This window comes from Homarus americanus, unplaced genomic scaffold (genome assembly GCF_018991925.1).
Source record: "Homarus americanus isolate GMGI-L3 unplaced genomic scaffold, GMGI_Hamer_2.0 scaffold51476, whole genome shotgun sequence".
NCBI lineage: Eukaryota > Metazoa > Arthropoda > Malacostraca > Decapoda > Nephropidae > Homarus > Homarus americanus.
This window is the reverse complement of record NW_024736148.1, coordinates 2,692,734-2,720,271: the sequence shown is the minus strand read 5'-3', so window position 1 is coordinate 2,720,271 and position 27,538 is coordinate 2,692,734. Positions and strand designations below refer to the sequence as shown.

The 27,538-nt window shown below is 40.6% G+C and overlaps 1 protein-coding gene across 1 annotated transcript in view; it reads right to left on the bottom strand.

Annotated features, from left to right (window-relative positions):
* Positions 1-240: 240 nt before the first annotated feature.
* Positions 241-27,538, bottom strand: part of LOC121872044 — an 82,213-nt gene continuing 54,915 nt past the window's right edge. The window contains exons 5-7 of the mRNA XM_042374709.1: positions 14,028-14,257; positions 3,648-3,786; positions 241-1,747 (exon numbers count right to left, since the gene is read on the bottom strand). Coding sequence (XP_042230643.1) covers positions 1,124-1,747; positions 3,648-3,786; positions 14,028-14,257 — 993 coding nt within the window. The 3' untranslated portion in view covers positions 241-1,123. The remainder of the gene's footprint in view (positions 1,748-3,647; positions 3,787-14,027; positions 14,258-27,538) is intronic.

Below are 27,538 nucleotides of genomic sequence, written 5' to 3'. Positions count from 1 at the left end.
TGGGCACGAAAGCGCTTTGGGAACTTCTTGCAAGTTTTTCCTTGTGGTTATCAGCATATACCTGGGATCACGCGCACCATAGTGATTTACTTGGGTATATATATATATATATATATATATATATATATATATATATATATATATATATATATATATATATATATATATATATATATATATATATATATATATATATATATATATATATATATATATATATATATATATTTATTGATTGATTGATTGATTGATAGGTTGTGTTTGTATGATGCTGAAATTTGTCTATTGTATCTTCGTGTGACCACTTTGAGCATAGCTAGAAGGAATTGTAGTGCTAGATTTGCTTGCTAGTTTGACAATTTGCCAGTTTAGGTGCTCAAGTAGTGTGATGCCTCCTTAATGAAATGATAATCTCTGACTCTACTGAATTAGCCTTCCCTAATTCTGAGTAGAACCACTAAACATTTTAACAGGTTATTTTTGAGTTCTATAAAATTAGTAACCCTAATTCAATATAGAACTCTGGTAAGGAGGTTGACAATGATGGATGCCAAAGGATTCATCAGCAAGAAAGTAAAATATTGACTAATGACAATGTAACATCACAGTCCTATATTCTTGGAGTTACGTTTAGCTTATAAATGTGATGTAAACTTCTATTACTGGTAGTTTAATTGACTGTTTAATAGAATACCTGTAAGAAATAACAAAATACTACTACTGTATTAAGCTTTACTCAAATGCTGTGTTTCCATTAGCGAATGAGACATCAACTGTGAAAATTGCACAGGAAAAAGTCATTACACATTAAAGGTCAGATTAACGTACGGTAAGATAAAATTAGATAATGAACTGTACATATTTTTCAGTTGATAAATAATGGTTCTTTTATCTATAACAAATTTCATGGGTCTGTGCATTAACTAGTGTACAATTCAGAAGCTGATGTTAAAGAACTACTATAGTACTGTACTCAAGTGTTGACAATATCAAACAAGCCACCATTACATGTAATCTACATTTTGATGATTTCAAAGATAAAAAAATCGAGGAATAATGTGAATAAAAGATTATTGTTTAAAAAAAAATTGGGTGCTAGGGAAAAGGGGGACAAATGGAGGCCTCAAGGCGTAATAGCACTCCGTGTAGGTATGGGGGAATTGGTAGAGTCCAGTTTGGAGAGACTTGAAAATGTCCTTAGATCAGCAGCTATGACTGTGTTGTGTCTCTTTGGAGCCCCTCGGACGAGCAGGGGAGAATCTAGATGTGAGAGACGAGAAGTATCATTGAGGGGTACAACTGGTTTTGTTGGGGGAGGGGATGTCCCACTACCAGTGTCTGACCCTCCACTTGAACCTCCGTTGAGTGTGACTCGTTCCCGAGGGGGATAGTGTTCTATTAGAGAAAATTCTCGAGTGCCAGAGGATACCATGTCACCACTTGCTGTACCTTGATCTTCATTAATTTCTTCCTCATGACCATCCTCTTTGCTGACATTACGTCTCGCATCACGCAATGAAGCAGCCAATCGCTGCCTTCGCCTATGATCAGTATGGCCTGGGTGTCTCACACTAGTCTCTAAGGCATCACCATCAGGATCTGACCTGTGTACATGAGGTTCAGGTGTGGTGGATGGACTAGGTGTTGGTGTGCAGCGTGGGGTGTTCAAGAATCCATCTTCTGTACACGGTCGAGGTGAACGACGGTTTCGTCTTACCCTACCCATTCGCCTCTCTTCAACGCCCTCCTATTAAATTGGTATGCATCATTACTGCCTATAATGGCACTAGCAACTATATGCACTTTACTGTTTTAAAAAATCTTACCAGTGTTTATAGCACAATAGTTAGAACATTTTACATTTGAGAAATCGTAAGTACACATACAGTAAACCCCCAATATAATGGACTAATTGGGAAGGAAGACCAGTCTGTTGAAGACAAAAGACTGTTACATCTGGATCCGGAATAATAATGGACTCGATCCATTATGTACCAACATAGTATGAAGTGACCACGTTTATCACTTTTCACCAACACTCATCATTACCACCAATACTCACCACCACAAACAACACTCACCACCACCAACAACAACTCGCCACCACCAATACGCTCACCAACACACACCACCACCAACACCCACCACCAATACTCCACCACCAATACTCATCACCACCACCAACAATCACTACCTCAACCACCAACACTCGCCACTATTACCAACAATCACCACCACAAGCTGGTGTTTACAAGATGTGAACGCGTTCAAACTGGGGCGATGGAGTGGCAGCCTGCAGGGGGGGAATTATGTGTAATAATGACACCTGCACTGCCAGGAGCAAGCGAACAGCTGACTTGTACGTATTATGGATTTTCATATACAGTAACGGGGTTTCAAATATTCACTAAAATATACGGAAATCAGTCGTATAAAGAGTGAGCGTGTCGAGTAAGTCAACTGCTACAGGGAAAAATATTTACACAAGGAGGAGAGTGCCGATTGGCTGCAAGCATACATGAATATGTTGCTTTCATTGGCGGAGAGAATGTAAACAAGCATGGCCGCTGTCGGTGAGTCCCAAGTGTTGTCTTGTAACTTCTGCCTTGAATTATGGACTTTCATCATTTTTTCCTTGAAAAAAATAACTAGGAGAGGACCAAAGAGCTCTATAACAAATCAGCGTTATGCAGGGTAGCGCTAAATGGGGTATTACTGTAATTATTTGTGATAATTTGGATACGAATGGCCCCAACTCCATATTTTTCAATTACAGTATTATGGATCTGAGTGTATTTTTTTACTTTAATATGAACCTAGTCTGAACAGGTCAGTGTCCGTTATATCTGGGGTTTACTGTATTGTAATATAAGGGACATGCAAATCTGAAAAACAAAAACAAGGAATTATCTGGTAAAATAATAGATGAAATTACAGGGAGAAACACTACTGTGATATCAAAAAGGATTAAAAATATATCTCCGTTAGCCGGAACAAATGGTGCAGAGCACTTCCGGGAATGAGTGATTTTCGGGTAATGAGATGACTCTCAAAGCTGGAAAAAATCCCTCTTCCCCAGAATTTTCCAGATACCGGAAAATTTTCTCCAAAGTTCCTGAAATTGCACATAACATCATCTCTCGACCCCGGAAAGAATACCCCATCCCTGGAATTTTTCCGGGTACCAGAATTTTCCTGAATGATGCAATTATTTCATTTCTCAAAGCTGTAAAAAATCCCTCATCCCTGGAATTTTCTGGGTACCGGAAAATTTTTCTCAGAATTAACAGAAAATACGCCTGATTTTCATATCTCAAACCCAGAAAAAAATCCCCCATCCCGGGAATTTTCCAGAAAATGTGCCCTTCAGAAAATTTCAATTCCGGCTATCAGAGACTTCCAGTAAAGAGGGATTCTGGCTAACGGAGATATTATTGTGGTTTGGGGGATTAGACTCTTGTGTGTTTAAATATAAATACAATGTGACAAAAAAAGAATGAAAGTAATTGAAGAGTTCACATCTTTGTCACATGAGTAATGGCCTTGAAAATACAGTATTAATAAAGTGGAGGATATATGGATCCATTTGCATTCGAGACAAAGGCTACCAAGACTTAACTGATACAGCAGTGTGTAATGTAGCTCACCTTAGTAGAAGCATGCATGCGGTGTCTTGGCCTGCGGTTGAGTAGTTCTGGAGACTCGGAGGAGCCAAGCAGCAAGGAGCCTCCAGTAATATCTTTATTTCGTCTAATGTCTGCACTGATTGGTGGCAAACGCCCACTGCTGCTCAAAAGTAGAATTGTAAAGCTGAATTCAGGCTTGTTTTAGATATACTGTACTCTGAATTTGGGATGTCTTTACTTTTAAATATTTTACTTCAGGATATGATCCGAATTATAAAACTGTCTTGGTAATCAGACACTAAAGAAGAGGCCCTTTGTATCTGATTGTTATTAAGGCGAGTGTAAGGGTTAGATTAGTGCTGGGGATTCGGTATTTCAAGTTTAGCAAAACATTTGGAACAGTGGTGCATATGAGCTTTGGTGCAAATTGTCTGGAATTGTTAGTGATAGGCATTATGATTCATATGACAAACTTGAGTATAACAATGAACCAAGTCTGTAGGTAGACCGATGCAACATATTTTAGGAAGGGAGATTCTGACAAGTTGTGTGTGTGAGACAAAGTTCAAAGGTTGTGAAACATGTTTCATGTATTGAATGATAAAAACAATTCCTGGAAAGTCGAAATAGAATAAATACAGGTATTAGCAAAGGTGTGAAAACGATAGGAAATATGAGAAATTCATTAACAGTTACACTGATACATCATCACTGTTTTACAACTATTTTCCAAGCTTGTGTGGGTTAGCTGCAATTACCTGATGGCAAATCTCCATGCTGCATAGTGTCTTGCAGCCTCTCTCATCAGATTTTTGTCTCCCGGGTCATTTCTTACGACCTCTCCCTATGTCATTCTTAGCCCTTAACTATCCTCCCCTCCGCTTTCAAACTCAGACATTTCTTGTCCCAGTTGGTCTCCATTTTCTCCACATGCCCAAACAAACTCAGCCTACCTATACGAAAAATCTTTCCAATACTCTCAATACCCAGATACCCTCTTAGCTCTGAACAGGGTTTCCTATTTTTCTGTCACATTACATCTCACCATTTTAATATCAGCTTGCTCAAGCCTACAGTATAGTACTGTATATTTCATCCTTTTTAACCCTTTAGAGGGCAGCAGTGCACTTACTGTAGGGATTTTGTTCTGGCTTATGCCAGATGATTTTATTCAGCTGAGAGAAACCCCTGCCCTCTAAAGAGTTTACTAGCCATGTTGCACTACCACACATCACACTTCTCACACCAGTTGGATACAACTTTCACTTAAAGGCAGCAATTCCCTAAACTTCCTCCAGTCACTTTCAACTGTTGCAACTGAGCTACCTTTGGCACACCTCCAACACTGATCATGTCACTGAGGTATCAGATCTCATTAACACAGTCCAGGGATATATCCTCACATGAGTACCTGCATATACTGTACAGCACACTTAACCCTTAAAGCCCGGGTGATATTCCTCTACCTTCTACCATAGCGACCCCAGGTGAAGTTCCTCTACGTCCTTAATTTTCATGGCATAGTTTGATTGCAGGCAGGAAGAAGTACTTTGTTTAGGATATCTATTTTCTTGGCAACTCAACTTGCACATAAATTTTGTCTCATGTCTAGTAGTCCACTTATCCACTAGCTATCATGATGGATGCATATCTCTTCACCCTCCTCACTTCTCCACACACCCTCAATGGTATTGCTATTCATCAAGAGTTGCTTGATTTCAGTGGCAATGATATACAGTACTGTAGTATCAGGTGACAAAGACAATGATGGGGAGGAAACCGACCCAGATGATGTTGAGTTTGTTGAGGTGGTCAGCAGTGAGGACAGTGACACATACAATGGCGCTCACTCCTCCTCCCCACCCCAACAGCCACCCCCCAGTGAGGTTGTGGTGGCTGTGGTTGTAGGGGACCACATGTACGCCAGCCACAACAGTACGGTTGGAGTGACTGCACTAATTTTATGCCTGAAATACTGGTTATCGACAGTGGATTTTATGGGGGAAAAATATTGCCAAAATATACCCACGTGAAGGGTTCAGCAGGTCTTAACATCGCCCGAGGCATAAGGGTTAAAGTCAGCAGCATTCTTCAGTCTGCTATTTACACCAATGCATCTCTTGTGTATCCACCTTCCATACTCCCTGCATATAATTGAGTTGCTGCCAACACCTTCCTTATAGACAGCACATAACCATTTTCATCTTTTCACCACAGGTCCTTCACTCCACTAATCAGTACTTTTGTTTTTTCCACATTTGCCATTATACCCTTTCAATTCTTAAACTTTCCATTACCTCTGCAATACTATCTGCTATCAGCAATAAGTTGTCAGTATACAACTCCCAGGGTAGACCAGTCTTAATCTCTAGGCTTCAGGTCACGTCACATGACGTTTTGATCTTTCGCAGGCCTATTTGAATAAAAAGGGCAGGCCTGGTTAATAGGTAGTAGGCAGCTACCAAACAGAGAGGTACTACTGCCTGGGAGGATATTGGAAGCATAATATATTGTCTAATGGTAGACCCTGCTGCCATATGGCATTACGAAAATTGTGACCAAGTCCCAGGTTGCTGATCTGACTTTCTGCCTCATTTACACACAATTGCAGGGTCTCAATTGTCTCTCTTACTATTGACAACACAACAAATATAATCGTATTCTCCTATGTCAGTTGATATTAATATTGAAGCGGGGCCTTCTCGGATGGGTCCCACTGGTCGGGAAGGTTGTGGACCCCAGGGCCGACCCGATCAGCATCAAGTTACCGGGGCCTCAACTGACGCCACCGCGGTTGCTGGAGGATCGTCTTTTTTCACACTTCATTTTTCTAACATTCGCGGCCTGAGATCCAATTTTCCTTCTATGGAACACCATCTATTAACCTCTTCCCCCGACCTTTTACTACTTTCCGAACTTCAACTGACCAACGCAGCTTCACCTAAACCTTTTCAGGTCTCCAACTACAACCTTTATACCTCATTCCATTCTAAGGGAGGTGTATGCGCCTACTGCAACACACGTACACCCATAGCTCGACTCACGGATCTTGAATCTTCCCTTTATAATGTCATCTGGCTCAAAATATCTCTACCAACTGTGACTATTTTCTTTGTTTCCTATACTGTTCTCCCAACTCTACCAACTATTTCGAACTCTTTGACTATCTCGCTTCTTGCCATGAGTCGTTGCTATCTACACACCCCAACACCGAGATCCTCTACCTAGTGGATTTCAATGTACATCACAGAGAGTGGCTTGGCTCTGCAAGGGATGACCCAGGTGGAGCTGAGACTTCTTTTTCCCTACTTAATGATTTGGAACAAATAATCAAACACCCTACACGTGTTTCTGATCGACACGATCAACTTGCTAACATTCTTGATCTTTGTTTTACCTTTAACCCCTCACACTATTCATACCCAATTTCTGCCCCCTTAGTGTCTTCTGATTACAATCTTATTTCTATTAAATCAAACTAGGCACGACCACCTCCCCCACCCCCCTCTAAACGTTAACTATGGCACTATCGGAGGGCAAGCTGGCAATCCTTGCGAGAATTCTTCACTGACTTTCCTTGGGATGAATGTTGCTTTTCCACTCGGGACGCCTCGGTATGTGCTGACAGCATTGCTGGGGTTATACAAGGTAGTATGAGTGTATTTATCCCATCGTCTACCAAAACTTTCACTTGACAATCATGGTTTGATCGCTCCTGCTCTCTTTCATTACTCCTAAGAATCGTTGTAAGGCTATTCTTCGTAGGGCCAAACGGAATTTTATTAAAAGAAAGACCGCTGTCCTGACTAATTCTTCCTCTAGTAAATCCTTCTGGTCCTTAACCAAAAACATCTGTAATAACTTCTGCACTCCTTTTCCTCCTCTCTTCCGACCTGATAACTCTACAGCCAACTCTCACTCTGACAAAAGACAATCTCTTTGGCACCTTATTCTCCTCTAATTCCACCTTAGACGATTCCAACTCTATCCCTCCTACCCCTGCTCCTCCTACTGAACCTATGCACTTTCCTATAATCTCTACTTGCAGGGTTGCCGGTGTGTTATCCAGGTTGGATGTGAGTAAGGCGCATGGACCGGACGGAATACCCCCTCGTGTTCTGAGGGAGTGTGCTGAAGCTCTGGACCCTGTGCTTGCTCGCCTTTGCCTCAAAACCCAAACTTTTCCTTCTTCTTGGAAGCATGCCCTGGTTCAGCCCATCCTGAAGAAGGGTGACCATTCTAATCCCCCTAACTATCGCCCCATTGCCCTAACTTCATCCCTCTCGAAGATTTTCGAAACTATCTTGAACTCCCATTTTCTCCGTCACCTTGAACGCCTTTCTCTTTTGTTGGATCACCAGTATGGCTTTCACCAGGCGAGATCTACTGGTGATCTGCTCTCCTATTGTACCCAATCTTTGGTCATCGTCTCTTAGGGATTATGAGGAAACTTTTGTCGTGGCCCTCGACATCTCCAAAGCATTTGACAGAGTATGGCACAAATCTTTGCTTTCGAAACTTCCCCCTTATGGTTTCTCTCCCCCACTTTGTTTTCTAATCTTTAGCTTCCTTGAGAACCGATCCATGGCAGTTGTTGTCGAGGGATCTATCTCTCGCTCTTTCTCTACCAATAGTGGTGTCCCACAGGGTTCTGTTCTTTCACCTACTCTCTTCCTTCTTTTTATCAATGATTTACTTCACACTACAACTAATTCTATCCATTCTTACGCTGATGATTCTACTCTTCATCCTTCTTCACATTTTCCCCTTCCTCCTAACTCTCAAACTATATCTGTTTCTAGAGCTGATATCATTACTTCTATCAATGCGGATCTGTGCAGCATCTCTAAATGGGGAGGTAGAAACTTGGTTAAATTCAATAGTAATAAAACTCAGTATTTACCAATTACACTTTCAAAATTAGTTGATCTCCCACCAATTACATTGCAGGACGCTATCATTCTGCCAAATTTTGAAATAGATATGCTAGGCCTCACCATTTCCTCCAATATGTCATGGAAATGACACATCCTTAACATAGCTAAAGCTGCCTCCCGAAAGTTGGGAATACTGTATAGATGCCATAGCTACTTCACTCCTGAGCAGTTGCTTTAAGTATATAAGGGATTCATTCGTCCTAACTTGGAATACTGCTCTTATATATGGGGTGGCTCTTCTTCTGTCCAACTGTTAGATAGGGTGGAATCAAAGGCATTTCGTCTTATTAACTCTCCTCCTTTAGTTGACAATCTTTCTTCCCTTTCTCTTTGCCGTAATGTTGCTTCACTCTCTCTTTTATAGGTACTTTAACGGGCAATGTTCAGTGGATTTGGCATCCTGTGTACCGCCGGCAGTAACACTCGTCTTGCTCGTGGTGACCACCGTTTCTCTTTGGGTGTCGGTCACACTAGAATAACCCTTATAGTTCCTCCTTCTTTCCTCACACAGCCAAACTGTGGAATGCTCTGCTTTCTTCTGTGTTTCCATATTTATACAATCTGTCTCACTTTAAAAAGCTGGTTTTCCAGCATCTTCGTGGTGTAGATTAACACAGTATCAGGCAGTCCCCGACTTATGACGGGGTTAGGGACCCAAATCCAGGTCGTAGGTCAAATTGGTCGTAAGTCGAAAATGCGAAAATAATACATAGAAAATCTAAAATGGGTGTCTCTTTTTCTTCTCAGCACCACAAAACTCTCACTTTTAAGCTTGCCAGTCATTTTAAAGGGAATTACAAACGAAAATTTTGTCAGTACACAGCACAATCACTAACGTCGGGACTCGAAAATACGTAATTTGAAAATTTTTGGGTATGACTAGGGCAGTCGTATGTCCGGGTAGTCATAAGTCGAGTAGGTCGTAAGTTGAGGAGTACCGTACCTGTATCGCCTTTTTCTTCTCTATTTTTAATTTCTTTCTGTTCTCATTTTTTTCACCCCCTAGGCCCCATTGTGGGTCATTCGACCTATGCCCTGGTGGGCTACTTCCCATTATAAAAAAAAAGAAAAGGAAAATAGGTATTTATCTTTCAATCACTCACACATGAGAGCCTTCCAGTCTCTTCTCAGTAGCTTCTCAGCTTTTGAGGTGTAGGAATCTCATCCTTGGTCTTGACTCACTGTACCATGTACAGTATTTCTACTCCCCAACCTCCGAGCATAAGTCTAGTAATGTGATTAATTACTGGAGTAGTAATAATGATACCGTAGTTAATAGTCTAAATAGTAATAACATATTAAAACAAGTGTCCTGTACTTCATACTGCCTACAAATTAGTGTTGTTTACCTCGCACTATTGCGTCATACATACACCACTTTACTAACATTCTCGACTCTTCCTAGCCCGTGTTGTCAACCTGTGGTAGACATATATTCAATCCTGTTTATATCATGTTTGACCAGTTTGTAGGACTAGAATCGCTTTTTATATTATTTTAAATGTTTCTGAATATGCCCGTGTGGTGGTGGTGGTAGTGTGTGTGTGTGTGTGTGTGTGTGTGGGGGTAGCCCAAAGTCCAGAGGTTAAAATAGTGCCTCTAGCATCATGGTGAAACAGAAGAGGCTCAAGATACCCTTGATGGACCCCTACTTTCACCTCAAATTCCTCACCTTTTTGCAATTTAATTTCACAGCAGTTCTTGAACTCTCATACAATGCCACCACTTAAACAGGACACTCCTTGACCCCTAACTTTCTCATTGCCAACTGTGGTACCTAACGTGGTACCCTGTCAGATGCCTTCTCTAAGTCTTCAAGTATAAAGTATTGCACAGCCTTCTCTCCTTCCCTTATATTTCTCTTGTTTTGGCCTGGCCAAAAATATTGCCTTTGTAGTCCCCCCTACCTAGCATGAACCCAAACTGCATTTCGCTTGTGTTCTTTTTCTTCCTTATTAATTTCTGAATCACTTTCTATAAACTTCATAACCAACTCCTTCAGGCCCCTGTAATTTCTGTATTCAAGGGCATCACCTTTTCCCATATAAATCCTGTATTCACAATCACACTGCTTGATCAGTCAATTGGACCAATACATTCAATTCTAATTGCATTAATAAATTCAGTCCCCCATCATTACACCAACATCGTCTGATGTTTTCATTACATTTATCGCTATTCCAGAGCCACCATCAGCACTACCATTCTTTATTCTGTCAAATGCTTTCTTTCCCCACTCTTTCAATCCTTGGGCATGGTCCCTGTACTGGCTTTGCTGCTCCTACAATAGGCTGCCCATATTCCATTCAAACCCTTCATTCAGCAGACAATCATAGTACAGTACTGTACAGTATTTTCTCAAAGCATCCTAAATTTCTCATTACAGTATCAACAACCTCATTACCACAATCATTTTTCACACACTAATCACCAACATCTTTGTTTCAACCCACTATTTGCCTTGCTATTCTGTATAGCCCACCTCTAGCATGCCCTATTCAGTAATATCCACAAATGCATCCCGTTCAATCTTGTTTACCATATAAACCTCTCTTCTGGCCCTGCACTTGGCCTCCAGTTACTCCTCCTTGTCACCACCCATCTTCCAGGCCTTACACAATCTTCTTGTCTCCTTTATCATTCTGTCCTCTTCATCACTCCACCACATGTTACTACCTGCCTGGCTGGGCTGTTCATCAAGCCATACGTTTTATCAGCATTTGCCTCAGCATCTCGCTACATTACCCCTCACACTGCTGCTGGCCAATTCCACTCTTCTTAAGTCAGCATAATATGTTCCATTACATTCTGTTCCTTCATTTTTCACTCCTGCACCATTTAAACACATGCGTAAGGGATCCCCTCTGTAATGAATAAAGTCGTCTGGTGTTAGCCACACAAAATATTCAAAGTGGCATCCCCATAGTGAAGGGGTTAAGGGAGATACTCTACTAACCACTTGTGTATGGAGTCCCCTCTGCACTGAATAAAATCGTCTGGCAATAGCCCAATGAAATACCATGAGTGGTGTCCCCATAGTGAAAGGGACAAGCAACAAGTCACACACAAGCAAAGTATGCAGCAGGGCAAACAAGCTTTCTGTCTCATTTCTTGACAAGTATGTAGTCAATCTAGGTTATTGTGCCACCTGACTCATACATGGCCAGCCTAAATGCTCACACACAAAATAGGATAGGGAAATACATTTGAAATTAAAGGGAAAAAACAAAAGATATGTGGATACACAACCACCAAATTTGTTATTTTCATGAACAAGGCAAAACAGACAAGAAGTTTAGTTACGGGTAGGTGGAATTTCTGAAGGGAGAGGTAGATTTTGCATGACGGAAGTAAGAGAATGCAAAGTATTTCACAATAGTAAAAACAGAGATGATAGATCCGTAGTTCTATGGGACAGCTGTCATAAAAGAGTTATTAAAAAATTACCCAAATAATTTCAACAGAGATTGAAACCACAAATTCTTCACTTGTATATTTCAGGTACCATTAGCCTTCATTCCTGAAATTTAAAAAAAAATTGCCATTTCATAATTAACTTTAAACTGACAAAAATCCAAAAATTATTTTAGCCACTACATTGATTCAAGTGTATAGTTTGAGCTGTCAATGGCCCTCACCTCACCCCATCCTCCCAGCCAGGGTGATTTTTTTTTTTACGGGATTAGCCCACCAGAGCACAAGTCAATGACCCACATCAGAGCCTGGGGGCAAAAATATAATAATAATAATAATAATAATAATAATAATAATAATAATAATAATAATAATAATAATAATTAATAAATATAAAATAAAATTATATAATAATAATAATAATAATAATAACAAATAAACACAAAAATTATAAAATAGATCAATAGTGAGAAACAATATAAAGTATGTATGTTGTGTTGTTAAGGTAAGAGAAACAATTGAGACCCTACAATTGTGTGTAAATGAGGCAGAAAGTCAGATCAGCAACCTGGGACTTGGTCACAATTTTCGTTTAATGTTTTTATCTTATAAAATGTCACATACTAAACGTAGCACAATATAACTTGCATTGCTGGAATCCTTACAAGATAGCAATTAATTTGAGTATAAACATCACATAGTTTGCACAAGAGATAAAATTTTTAGTCCTTTAGTGTAGTACATTTGAGTACTAAGTGAGTACTGTACAGTAATATGTTGCTCAAAATTATGGCTTTTCACAGGAAAAAGTCTGTAGCATAATTAGCCCCAGTGGTTACTGTACTCGCTTCTTGTATCATCGAACAATATCGTTCGTATAGCGAATATAAGGTGCAAATTCCATAATCTCTTATCATCGAATTATCGTATAAAGAATACTCGTATAACGAGATTCCCATGTACTGCTGGATAGACAGAGACAAAGTTGCTCATTGTTTTACCCTGCCCAGGAACTGAACCCTGCACCTCTCACTTGTGAGGGGAACATGTTGACCGTTATACCACAGGACTATTGCCTGTCTGACACCACAGGAATGAATTTGCATCATATCCAGGGTAAGAGTTTTCTCAGAGCGTGGAGTGCTGCAGTTGTAAATCTCGCCTAACCAACGAATATTGTGTGTAAAGTGTATGAAAATGAAACAATTTAGTAGTAATGTGCAACATTTATGCAACATATGCTGAGGATAAGTTGTGATAGCTGTATTGGCTGGAGTTCTGAAGGTCCTCAGGATAAATCACAACATACAGGGATAAGTATAGATTTTGGCATACTGTGCTGTATTAGTATTCATGAGGATGTAAATGTAATGTGATGGGTGTAAATATTAACAGAACAGAATAGAGTGCAGTAAATGCATTAACTTCTATTATGGATGAGTGATTCTCTCTGTCTGTTGACTGATCACAAGGTCCATAACTGGTAAATAAAGAAGGAAAAGGCTGATATTCAAACTTTACCTATACTGTATGTACCTATTGTGAAGCTGCACTCCAAATTTCAATTTGATTTGAAAGCATTTCTCGAAGTTACTTAATGGAAACTAAAGTTCTGGTCAGACAAATGAACTGATAACCTATGCTCCCACCTTCAACATTCTATCGTGAGGGAATAAAAATTAAAACTTACTTAACTGACAACTTAACTTTACAGGTATATACAAAGACAAATTTATGAAGTGTTTTGAATCAATGTATTGTCAAGCTTTATTCCATTTCCTGTCACTAATTTGAAAATACAGGTAGTATAAGCAACTAAGCAAGTATATGTGGTTATCTTTGCTGAGTGTGGCACTTTCCATTTGCTTTGTACACTAATCTTGCACCCCTTTCCTCTATTAATTACCCAAATCTTTCAGTTTTTTTACTTTTTATGCCCCTTGATCAACCCTATACAAATGAGGGAGAGGAGTGTAGAAAACAGATAAACTGAATTTTCAAATGTGATTTAAATAACAAATATGTAAAACATAACTCCCAGTATACTTACGGATCTAAGGCAAGTGAAGCACGCGACTCACTAGTAGAGATACCATCAACAGCCGAGGCAATGCCCGAGGTGGTGGTGCCTGAGGAGCTGCTGCCCCGTTTGCGTCCAGACTTGTGTCGACCAGAGACTGAGCCAGAGCGGGAGGATGCAGCTGTGGTGGACGTGCTGTCTGCTACCCCCTGACCTCTACACCGGTACTGCTGTAGTGACTCTAACTCTCTCTCTCGTTCCTGTAACACAACAAATATCACTTGCATTTACATATACTGTAGTACTGTACATCTGTATAGATCAATTACCCAGTACAGTATTTGGCAAGCTTGGGACCAGAAGTGAACCAGTTTCAGGAATTTTCAAATTCTGGATATAATAGGCCTAGAATATACAGTACTATACTGTACACAAAATTAAATAAACCATGGGAAATAGGCTGACGGTTAGAAGATGATTTAAGAATGATACATATACAGCACCCTCAGGACCTGACTAGTGCCAGACCATATAAATTTCCAAATCATAGATCAGCTAAAGTTTGTTTGATGAAAAAATTCCTCAACTCTACCAATACTGTACAAGTAGGGTCATGCAGATCATGTCTCTGTAAATAAAACGTGTTGATACATGGGTCATTGTTATTGAGCGACTGAAATTGGACAGTGAGTTCCTAAGATCATCCAGATTGTCTTGGTGATGTGAATGTGTAAATCGATGTAGCATTTTTGTTGTTATTCACTAATAAAGATTGAAATATTCTTTCTACTTGACTAGAGCTAAGCTGTGTGGTTACAACCATAAAATCAATGCTATATGCCAAGATTTATACAGAAAATTTAAATTAGGCATGTCCATGGCTGTGATTGACTATCCATAGGTCGATCAACGTGTGTAGTACTGGATACTCTACTCTACCATCAACTGAGAAAGTCTATAGTGATAACAGTGACTGGTGTGGAAACTTAAAAATAACCTAAGTGGAGTAAATTGAAGGAAGCAGCAGGTAAGAGTGCCTGGAAGTAACAAAGAGACAATATTGGTGCCACAAAAAAAAAAGAAATTATGTTTTTCTTAAGGACTGTGATTGTGCACATGATCCACCATTCATAGGAAGATCTAGTGTGGTGAGGAATATGGTACTGTACTTTAAAGCGAGCACACATATATGAAAACCAATCAAGGAAAACCGGAAAAAAATAATAGGGGAAAATAAACAATTGACCTTTCCCAGGCAGCAACACTGGACGAACGAGGTTGCCAACAAGGGCAAGACTAGCAAGGCAGCTAAGTGACTTTTAAATGGCATTATCCTGCCAATATGACACAAATGCAAAAAAATATCTTAGTTCAATGAGATTTCATCTAGTAGGGGGTGTGATTATAAAAGAAATCATCCCAGTAACAGGGTGTGATTATAAACGATATCAACCCAGTAACGGGGTGGTTGATGCCTCAAAATAAAGCAAGAGGTTACGGAGGTTAGCACCATCACCCCCCCCCCAGAGTTGTAAAAAGTACCGGACTTTATTACTTTTTTTTCTTTTTTTTTACAGGTATTAGCCGACCTGGGCACAGGTCACTGACCCACATCGGGGCCTGGGGGGGCGAAAATGTAGTAGTAGTAGTAGTAGTGCAGGAGGTGGGCGACTCGAACTGGTTAACTACGTTACCGATAAGGACAAATGGTTTCAGTTTCAATAAACAAGAATTCACAGACGCCAATGCTCTAAGGTAAGGTAGGCCAGTAGAAGGTTTACCCTCCCAATGCGTGTGTGGCTCTTCCTATGACGTCGATCACGCCATGGTGTGCAAGAAAGGGGGCTTCATATGCATGAGGCATTACGAAGTAAGGCATCTCACAGCAAATATGTTGCAGGAAATCTGTCATGATGTCAGGGTAGAACCGACCCTCCTTCCATTGGATGGTGAAATTTTCCAACATAGGACTTCAAACACATCCAATGAAGTCCGTGTTGACGTCAGTGCTCGAGGATTCTGGACGCGGGGACAGCGAGCCTTCTTCGACATCAGGATTTTTTATCCCATGGCCGCATGTCACCGTAACCTAGCTCTCGATGGTGCACACAGGAGGAACGAGAACGACAAGATAAGGGCATACGGGGAGAGAAATCAAAGCTTTGATCAAGGCAGCTTCACTCCTCTAGTATTCACAACCTCCAATGGGATGGGACCAAGTGCAAGATGATTCTATGCCAGACTCGCGGAGGTGATATCCGAACAGAAGCAGCAGCCCAGAAGTTATGTTACAGCCTGGATGAGATGTCGACTGTCCTTCTCTCTCCTTAGGTCTGCATTGCTTTGCCTCAGGGGAACGAGAGCATCAGCCCCAAAGCCGACAACAATTGCTGATATTGACTATGAGGCAACAGTCACTGAATGCCGCATAGATCTGCGGCTCAACTAACTCAACACAGCTAGGATAGCTACTTATGTATTAGGATATTTAATATTAAGGTTATAAAACGGTGGCGAAGGTATGGCTATTGGGGGAGGCTGGAGGCCATTTAAAAAAAAGTAGTAGTAGTAGTACAGTAGTAATAACAGTGACTGGTGTGGAAACTTAAAAATAACCTAAGTGGAATAAATTGAAGGGCGCCTCGAACTGGTTAACTACGTTACCAATAAGGGCAAATGGTTTCAGTTTCAATAAACAAGAATTTACAGATGCCAATGCTCTAAGGTACGGTAGGCCAGTAGAAGGTTTGCCCTCCCAATGCGTGTGTGGCTTTTCCTATGACGTCGATCATGCTATGGTGTGCAAGAAAGGGGGCTTCATATGCATGAGGCATGACAAAGTAAGGCATCTCACAGCAAATATGTTGAAGGAAATCTGCCGTGATGTCAGGGTAAAACCGACTCTCCATCCATTGGACGGTGAGAATTTCCAAAATAGGAATTCAAACACACGCAACGAAGCCCGTGTTGACGTCAGTGCTCGAGGATTCTGGACGCGGGGACAGCGAGCCTTCTTCGACATCAGGATTTTTTATCCCATGGCCGCATGTCACTGTAACTTAGCTCTCGATGCTGCACACAGGAGGAACGAGAACTACAAGATAAGGGCATACATGGAGAGAATTCAGAACGATGATCAAGGCAGCTTCACTCCTCCAGTGTTCACAACCTCTGGTGGGATGGGACCAAGTGCAAGATGCTTCTACGCCAGACTCGCGGAGGTGCTATCCGAACAGAAGCAGCAGACCAGAAGTTATGTTACAGCCTGGATGAGATGTCGACTGTCCTCTCTCCTTCGATCAGCTTTGCTCTGCCTCAGGGGAATGAGAGCATCGGCCCCAAAGCCGACATCAGGTGCAGATATTGACTATGAGGCTACAGTCACTGAATGCCGCATAGATCTGCGGCTCAACTAACTCAACACAGCTAGGATAGCTACTTATGTATTAGGATATTTAATATTAAGGTTATAAAACGGTGGCGAAGGTATGGCTATAAGGGGAGGATGGAGGCCATTGTATATTTAAAAAAAGTAGTAGTAGTAGTAATAATAATAATAATAATAATAATTATAATAATAATAATGATGATGATGATGATGATGATGATGATGATGATGATGATGATGATGATGATGATGATGATGATGATGATGATGATGATATGATGATGATGATGATGATGATGATGATGATGATGATGATGATGATGATGATGATGATGATGATGATGATAATAATAATAATAATAATTCATAGTAAAAAAAAAAATTAAAAAATATAATAAAACACAACTACTACTACTACTACTACTACTACTACTACTACTACTTTTTTTTTTTTTTTAACGTGGCCTCCAGCCTCCCCCAATAGCCACACCTTCGCCACCATTTATTTACCTTAATATTAAATATCCTAATACATAAGAAGCTATCCTATCTGTGTTAAATTAGTTGAGCCGCAGATCTATGCGGCATTCAGTGACTGTAGCCTCATAGTCAATATCTGCAGCAGTTGTCGGAGTAGGGGCAGAAGCTCTCGTTCCCCTGAGGCAGAGCAAAGCCGACCGAAGGAGAGAGAAGGACAGTCGACATCTCATCCAGGCTACTACTACTACTACTACTACTACTACTAATACTAATAATAATAATAATAAAGAACCATAAGCAAATAAAAAAAAAGATCAAAAGTGAGAAACAATATACACTGTATGTACTGTACAGTATGTTGTGTTGTCAAAGGAAGAGAAACAATTGAGACCCAGCAATTGTGTGTAAATGAGGCAGAAAGTCAGGTCAGCGCTGAACCTGGGACTTGGTCACAATTTTCGTGATGCCATATGGCAGCAGGGTCTACCATTAGACAACACATTATGCTTCCAATGTCTTCCCAGGCGGTAGTACCTCCCTGTTTGGTAACTGCCTACTACCTACCTACTACCTACTTAAGTAAATGCAGTGTTACATTGGCAAAATGTTACTCAAGTTGAAGTAAAAGTATCTCATTCATAAAGTACACAAGTACTGAAAGTAAAATGTATCAACAAAATTATTAAATGTCTCAAATATTGAAAAAAATCCACAATAAATTATAAAAAACTAGTTAACTAAAGATAAAAATAAGACACATTGCATTACACATGGTTATTTGCAAATCTTTCCATGGAGATTAATCAATAACTGATTATCAAAATTATGGCCTTCCAATAAGGATCTTTTAGGCCTAAATTTAAGGAAACATGGATCAACCTAGACTCACGTGAGTTACCTGTCGAATACCAAATTGCAGGTTACAAATTATTCCATACCTATAGGCAGATTAGGAAAGGAATAGCAATCTATGTCAGGGATAATCTGAAGTGTGAAATAAATAAGGAAATAAAAACTGAGCGGAATACAGAAACAATTTGGATAGAATTAATCGAATGTAGGGAAAATTAATCACAGGAGTAATAAATAGACTTCCCAATCTTGATAGAGTTAATGAGCGACTTATTTAGGATGAAATGCGCAGGGCTTCCACACACAACAAAGTCTGTATAGTAGGCGACTTTAACTTTAGCCAAATAGATTGGATTGACCTTACGGGTAACTCAGAATCAGAGGATTTTCTTGAAACGATCCAGGACTGTTTCCTAAGTCAACATATAACTGATTACCCAGGGTAATAATATACTCGATTTAGTTCTGTCGAACAGAGAAAACCTCATTAGTAATGTTGAGGTAGGGAACGAACTTGCAAACAGCGATCACAAAGAAATTAGATTCCAGTTAGATTTTTAGGGCAGCCGTAAGGAAAATTCCACAAAAGTCCCACATTTCAGAAGGGCAAAGTTTGATAGTTTGAAGAGGCAGTTGAGAGAAGGAGTATCACGCTTGGGGGTGAACTACATCGACCTTACCCCACCCATGGACCCGACGGTTGAGACTGACCTGATAACGAGATCTGAGGTTGCCAAGTTCCACGACAATTTAAATAATGAGTTACTTAATGCACAAAGGCAGAACATACCATACAAAAAACTCAGATCAAACAACAATGACCCTAAATGGATAAATAATTATTTAAAGAACATTATTGGTCTAAGGGAGGCTATAGGTAGGAGGATAAATCATGGCGAAATTTACCTCCGAAATTATTATAAGGTATTGGCCGGTAGGGTTAAGACCGAGATAAGAAAAGCAAAGAGGAATACTGAGCTGAGGATAGCAAGGGAGGCGAAGTCAAACCCCAAGGGATTCTATCAAATGTATCAAACTAAAACACGAGAAAAGATTGGACCAATACAGTCAGATATTAGTGAGCCAACTGATAACGACGGAGAAATGAGCAATAATCTGAATAAATATTTTTCAACAGTTTTCACCACCGAAAATTTAAACATGATACCCGAGGCACCGACTCTATTCAGAGATAGTGAAGAAAACAAATTAAGCGAGATAGTAGTGATTAGTAAAGATGTTAGTAAGCAAATAGACAAACTAAAGCCTTATAAGTCACCTGGTCCAGATAAGATATTTGCCAGAGTATTAAAGGAATGTAAGGAAGAGCTTAGTATGCCCTTAGCAAAGTTGTTTAATATGTCCTTAAAAACAGGTGTAGTACCAGAATCCTGGAGGATAGCGAATGTAATACCGATTTTCAAGAAGGGGGATAGATCACTATCCTCTAACTACCGCCCAATCAATCTAACATCAATTGTAGACAAAGTACTGGAAGCAATCATTTCAAACTATTCGAAATCACCTGGAGAAGCACAAGTTGATCAATGATTCCCAGCATGGCTTCACAAGCGGGTGTTCATGCCTAATTAATCTATTAACATTCTTTTCATCAGTTTTCGAATCGGTGGACGAGGGGCACAATTATGATGTGGTATATCTCGACATTAGCAAAGCCTTCGACTGAGTCCTCCACGAAAGACTAATAAGAAAGGTAGAGGCTTATGGCATTAATGGGAATATTCTAAAATGGATTAGGGCGTGGTTACAGGACAGGAAACAGCGAGTGAGCATTAACGGCACTAAATCCCATTGGAGCAACGTCACTAGTGGAGTTCCCCAAGGCTCCGCACTTGGACCATTATTATTTATTATATACATAAACAACATAGATATCGGCATAGACAGCAACATAAGTAAATTTGCTGATGACACTAAAATAGGACGTGTAATTAAATCTGACGAGGACTCCGCAAAACTACAGGAAGATCTAAAAAAAATTTTCGAATGGTCTGAAAAATGGCAGATGAAATTCAATGTGGACAAATGTAAAGTACTCAGTATGGGAGATGTAAACAGGGAAACCAGATACCAGATGAACAACGATGTCATTGAGAAATCCGACTGCGAGAGAGATTGAAGAGTAATGATAAGTAGAAATCTTAAGCCAAGTAAACAATGTGTTTTTGCTCGTAACAAGGCTAATAAAGTACTTGGGTTCATACAAAGGAGTGTTAGTTACAAGACTAGTGAGGTCATCTTAAGACTATATCTTGAGGTTGTGAGACCTCACTTGGATTACGCAGTTCAATTCTGGTCACCATATTACAGAATGGATATAGAATCCTTGGAAAGAATTCAGAGGAGAATGACAAGACTAATCCCGGGCATTAGGAACCTTGAGTACAGAGACAGGTTAAAGCATCTTAATTTGCACTCCCTCGAGAGACGTAGAGCGAGGGGCGACATGATAGAGGTGTATAAATGGAAGGCAGGGCTAAACAAAGGGGACATTACAAAGGTACTCAAACTATCCAACCAGGAGCAAACTCGTAACAATGGTTTTAAATTAGACAAATTTAGATTTAGGCGTGAAATAGGTAAACATCGGTTTGGAAACAGAGTAGTGGATGAATGGAACAAGTTACCAAATATCATCATTAACTCGAATACGCCAATAGGCCCGCTGCAGTTTCCTCCATTCTTATGTTCTTAATAGTAAGTTCAGCCGCTCTACTCCCTACAATCCACCATTGCATGGATTGTGAACGGGCTGAAAATATATCCATCCAACACTATGATCACTTTCTTCTTTATCCACACACGAATCATCGACGTGGACTCATGGTCTGCATACATAATGTTGTCTCTACTCACATTAAGTTAGGATACAGACCTATCTGTGAACTCTTGGAACAATCTGCCAGAAAGTGTTGTGACGGCACCGAGTGTAAGCTCTATTAAGACCAGACTTGACCAACACTGGAGCAGGTTCAGGTACATTCAGGAGCCGGTGCATGCCCAGTACAGTACTTGCCAACAGTGCGTAATGGAGACGTGACCGATCGCCCAAGCGGCTAACGAGCTGATCAGTGGTGAAGAGGATAAAGTAAAAGAGTTAATGATATAGCCCAATTAATTTCCCCAGGAACTGGCAAACCACTCGGTGCCATCACAACATTTTCTGGTAGATTGTTCCAAGAGTTCACAACTCTCACTCCGAACTCAAAACTGTAGCTCAAGCCAGAATGGGCGCCAACATAAAACAAAGGCCTAGGCTCGTGTTTTCTTGGCGTGGGTATATCCACTTCACTTCAACCTGTACTTAGGGATCCTCCCCTCACACGTTGCAATCGTTGAACACATTCATAAGTTTCTCTGATCATTGCACTGTTCATGGTTATTTGTCACATGAGATAACGAGGTGAATTAAGCTCACACCGAGGTATACAAGATATTTTCTTTGAAGAATAGTTTCTGGATCACTTTTAACACTTCACATATGTCTGATACATTTATCCTTTTTTCCAGATCATTGTTCTCATATAATTTCATCTGATAACCGAGGTAGCTATGTTGACTAATCGTTCACAGACGTAAATATTATGACTTTCAGACATGGTCTACACACAGGTACACTTATCCCCTGTAGTACACTCGTCCGTATCAATTAGGCCTTCCCAATCATCATACAGATACCTTGAGTTTTCCTTAAGACCATCAGTACATACACTTAATATTATATGCCCATACATTGGTACAATTCGTATAAAACAACATACAGTAGGCGAGTTATCATTTTTTATCCTCTTCACCACTGATTGGCTCGTTAGCCGTTTGGGCGATCGGTCACGTCTCTGTTAGAGCCATAACCAAGTCACCCACCCCAGTCCAGCTTCATCACAACCCTGCAGAATAATATGACATGCTATTAGACCAATGGTCTAGTGTGTCACAAATCACTTCCCTGCCTTCTGACATACAGCAATATCTTAACACCACACACATTAATAGGGGTTTCAATATTGAAATAGCCTGTTCCTCACCAGACCTTACCGACCAGTTTCCTATAACGCACCACGAACCACACCCTGAGATTGTTGAATGAGATCCCTAACCATCCACTGCTTGACCTGTATCAAATGAGCCTCACACAGGGTATTCTGCCTAAAACATGGACTCCTGGAAACATAGTACCAATCCCTAAAGCTAATTCTCCAAACTTCAGGCCAATTTCACTCACATCCTGTGTGTGTAAAGTCCTTGAAAGAGTTGTTCTAAACCGTCTCATGTTTCAAGTCAAAGACAAACTCGCCCCTAATCTGTACGGGTTCATGCCCGGGCGTAGCACACAGACATGCTTTGCAGAATATCTTGTTCACTCAAAAGATAAGACACAAACAGCCTTCATAGACCTTAAATCAGCCTTTGATGTAGCTAATAGAGACATTATACTTGAGCAACTAGCTAATTTTGGCATCCAAGGTAACCTCCTAACACGGATAAAGGGTTATCTGTCCAACAGGTATGCCAGTGTTCTGTTTAGGGGAGTTAAAAGTACCAGAATGAGATCATTTGAGCTTGGCACGCCTCAGGGAGAAGTGTTAAGTCTTATGCTCTTTAATATACTGATGCACAAGCTTATTGCTGACATTCCAGTTCAGCCAAACGAAGCCATAATATGCTATGCTGATGATATCTGCATTATGTATTTGCTCGGAGAACTGTTGAATGTGGTCTCATAATATCTGTTAACAAGACGAGGTTCCTCAATCCTCGTCCTGTTCACCCTCTGCCTCTTGACTATAACATTAACAGCATGCCCTTGGAACTATGTAGCTCCTATAAATATCTTGGAATTTGTGTGAATGATGCAAACTTTGTCAGCAACCTTCGTGACAAACTAATGCAGGGCATTAAACCCCTCAGAACCCTTGTTGGCAAGGGCTATGGAATTAACATCACCTATGCTCGTACTTTCTATCTTCACTTCATTCGATCTGTAGTTGACTATCAGGCTATCAGACTATCTTGTGACTATTCCGCCTAAACAACTCAACAGCCTTGAGGTAGTACAAAATGAAGCCATGCCCATCATTCTAGGATGCCCAAAATCAACCAGAATTGTAAACATGAGGAAAGAGCTCGGAATGCCTTCCCTATCTGAGAGGATAGCTCTACTTAATACCATGTTTTGGGTCAAAATTTTGAAGAACAATGGTTCCCAAACTAGAGCTCAAACTGAGTTGATGTTCTATCTAAGTAATCCCGACCATCTTGCTAACCTTCCACAAAAGACTCTCTTTGGGGCGTGGCTTCATAAAAGTGTTGCAGATCTCTTGAAACTGAATGTCCCAATCACCCCAGACGAACCCATTAATGCCATTCCTCCTTGGCTGGATATATCAGTTCCTATTAATTACACTCCTGTTGGTAGTAAGCAAATGTTAAACACCGATGTGGTGAGATGTGTCCCACTAGAAACTATGAACAGACACATAGAGAGTATTAAATCAAGTGAATGTTATGCTTTTACTGATGGTTCTGTGCAGGCAAACACAGGTAGAACAGGCTGTGCAATTGTAATATATAAAGAAAAAGAGATGATAGTGTCAAACAAGCAAAGGCTGAACAACTGGGCCAGCACAACACAAACTGAACTAACTGGAATCTACTTAGCCACAGACTACCTAAAAGAAAATGGAGGTGAGGTGATATTCTGTGACTCTCAAAGTGCTTTGAAATCAATGAACAGCCCGTCAGGCTCTATGTCTAAAGTTGTATGTGAATTTAAAAGGAATGTGATAACTGCCAATGAGAACAACTTTAGTATCGAATTTGCGTGGATTCCGTCCCATGTTGGAATCAGGTATCATGACCGTGCTGATAAACTGGCCAATGAGGCATGTAAGAAAGAAAATGTTGACCGTGACCTTGGCCTGTCCAATGCTGTAATTAAAAACATTCAAGTCAGAATCATGAACTCTGATCTAGAAGAAGTGAGAAATGCAGAGAGACCTGACAGTTGTAGCATTAGTAAATATGACAAATTTTGTGACAAGAGGTACCGGTATGGCCAGCATTAGGACAGAACCAGACAATGTGATGTAGTCGTGGCCAGAATTAGGCTAGGATACAGACACATCTGGCAAGTTAGTAACGCTGTACCCATACCGGAACACTCAGCATGTAAACTTTGTGATAAACCTCTAAGGCATACACTTGAACACTATATTATTGAATGTGACACTGTCAAAGACTTCAGGCCACCTGACTTATTGTATCTTGAACTATGTAATTACTACATTGAATGAGGGGTGCTTGAGGACATTCTTGCTGTTTATCCTAAATTTGCTAGCCCACACTGAGTAGTCTTCAATTAGAATATGACTCCAATGTATGATATCCACTGACCTATATATACTGCTAATGAATATGATGTATTTCCTTCTTTGTGTACGAGCCTCTGTCCTGCATGGCAGTGAACAGTGGCATTACCCACATGAATCTGGACCTATATAGTGTCAATGAATATGATGCATTTTTTGTGTACGAACCTCTGTCCTGTATGGCAGTGAAGAGTGACATTACCCACATGAATCTGACCTACGTATATGTATATATGTGTGTGTATGTGTATGTATGTATGTATGTATATGTGTATATATATGTATATATACTGTATTTATATGTATATATGTATATGTATATGTATATATATGTGTATGTGTGTGTGTATATATATATGTATATGTACTGTCAATGAATATGCATCCCTTTGTGTACGAACCTCTGTCCTGCATGGCAGTGAACAGTGACATTACCCACATGAATCTGACCTCTATACATATATAGCTGTTAATGAATATGATGTATTTTTTTGTGTATGAACCTCTGTCCTGCGTTGCAGTGAGAAGTGATACCACCCTCAGTGTCAAGACCTGACTGAATTACTCAGAATAGGCAAACTGTACTACAAGCTTTGCCAATAAATTTGTTAAACTAAAAAAAATCTGTTACGCACTGTTGATAAGTGCTAGGCATGCACCGGCTCCTGAATGTACTTGAACCTGCTGCAATGTTGGTCAAGTCTGGTCTTAAAAGAGCTTACACTCGGTGCCGTCACAACACTTTCCGAAAAAGTTTACCCTCACAGTTTTCTGGACCTGCGGCTTCTTCAATCTTGAGCTGTGACCCCTTGCGGGGTGAGCGTCCTCCAGGTAAGGAAACTCGACTGAGTAGTGCCCCTTGAGATGCTTACACACCTCAGTTAGGTCGCCCCTTGCCGTCTGTAGTATAAGCTAAGCAGTTCAGGCACTCCAATCTCTCAGGGTAGCTGAGGTGCCGAAGTGCAGGCACCAGTCTGGTGGCCCTCCTTTGAACATTTTCAACCAACTGACAGTCCCTAGTATATCTCGGGGACCAGACGGGGTGACAGCACAGTACTCCAGATGGGGAAACACTTCACTCTTGAAGATCGTTACAAGGGACGGACCGTCTAGATATCTGAACGACCTTCTTATAAGACCTATTAATTTATTTGCCTGATTTACCTTCTCGCAATCCGAGAACTTCAGCTCATTGTCAACATACACACCTAGGTCCTTCTCACATTCAGTCTCAAATAGCGCAGTTTCTTCATTCCTTTGAGCAGCCATTTTTCTACCATTCTTGGAACTCGCAGAGATCCTTCTGCAGCTCTTCACAGTCCGCTTGGTTCTTGATTTCCCGAAATAACTGGCCATCATCCGCAAACATTTGTATGGAGGAGTGTACAACGTCAGGCATGTCATTTATGAAACAAACAAACAACAGTGGGCCCAATACACATCCCTGTGTTACTGCGCTTGTGACAGGTACAGATGATGATTTCGTGTCATTAATCACCACACATTGCTTGTGGTCATGTAGCAAGTCTTCTATCCACGCGAGGACATTTCCCCGAATTCCGTACCCTTCCAGTTTGATTTTCAGCCTTTCGTGGGGTACTCTGTCGAAAGCCTTGGCAAAATCTAGGTATATATTGTCGATATTACCACCCCGTTCCAGAATATGGGTCCAAATATCCAATACCTTGAGCAATTGTAATAGGCAGGAGCGTAGATGTAGATGGTACAGGCCTGAGCAATGCAGAGTTTAGGACGATACAAGTTGCCATTAAGCATGAAGGCTGTTGCTGGTACTGCTCTGACTGCATAGTCAAGGTGAAAGAGGCGATTGCAAGCCATAGGGGAACGAGTTCCCTATGGACGAAAATAGATGAAGCTGGAGTCTTGCTGGTTGCCAAACTAGAACGCGTTGGGAAAGAGATTCTTGTTAAGACTGAGGAAGTAGCCGATAGAATGGAGGTGGTTGCTAAGAGGAGTTATGCTGAGGCATTAGCAGGGCCACAGGAGGTGGCACAGAGTAATGCAGCATAAAAACAGGTTCTACAACAGCTATGGACTCTGAAGAAGTGTGTCGAAGAAATGGCAATTGGCAGACCTACTGTTACGGGAGAGGAGGAACAATGTAATAGTTTTTGGAGCCCCTGAGAGCCAGGCGGAGGGAACTGAGAGTAGGATAACACACGATAAGATGCAGTTTAAGAATATTTGTACACAGGTTCTGAAGATGCCATCAACCCCTCAGGATGTGAGGAGGCTGGGACAAAAAAAAGGGTTCAAGCCTCGCTCCCTCAAGATCACACTAGTGAGTAAGGAGGAGAAATGGGAGGTTATTCGTCAGGCAAAAAACTTAGCAAGGAGCGAGGCATTTTGGAGTGTATTCATTCACCCAGATCGCACGGTAATGCAGAGGGAACAGCACAAGAAGCACCTGC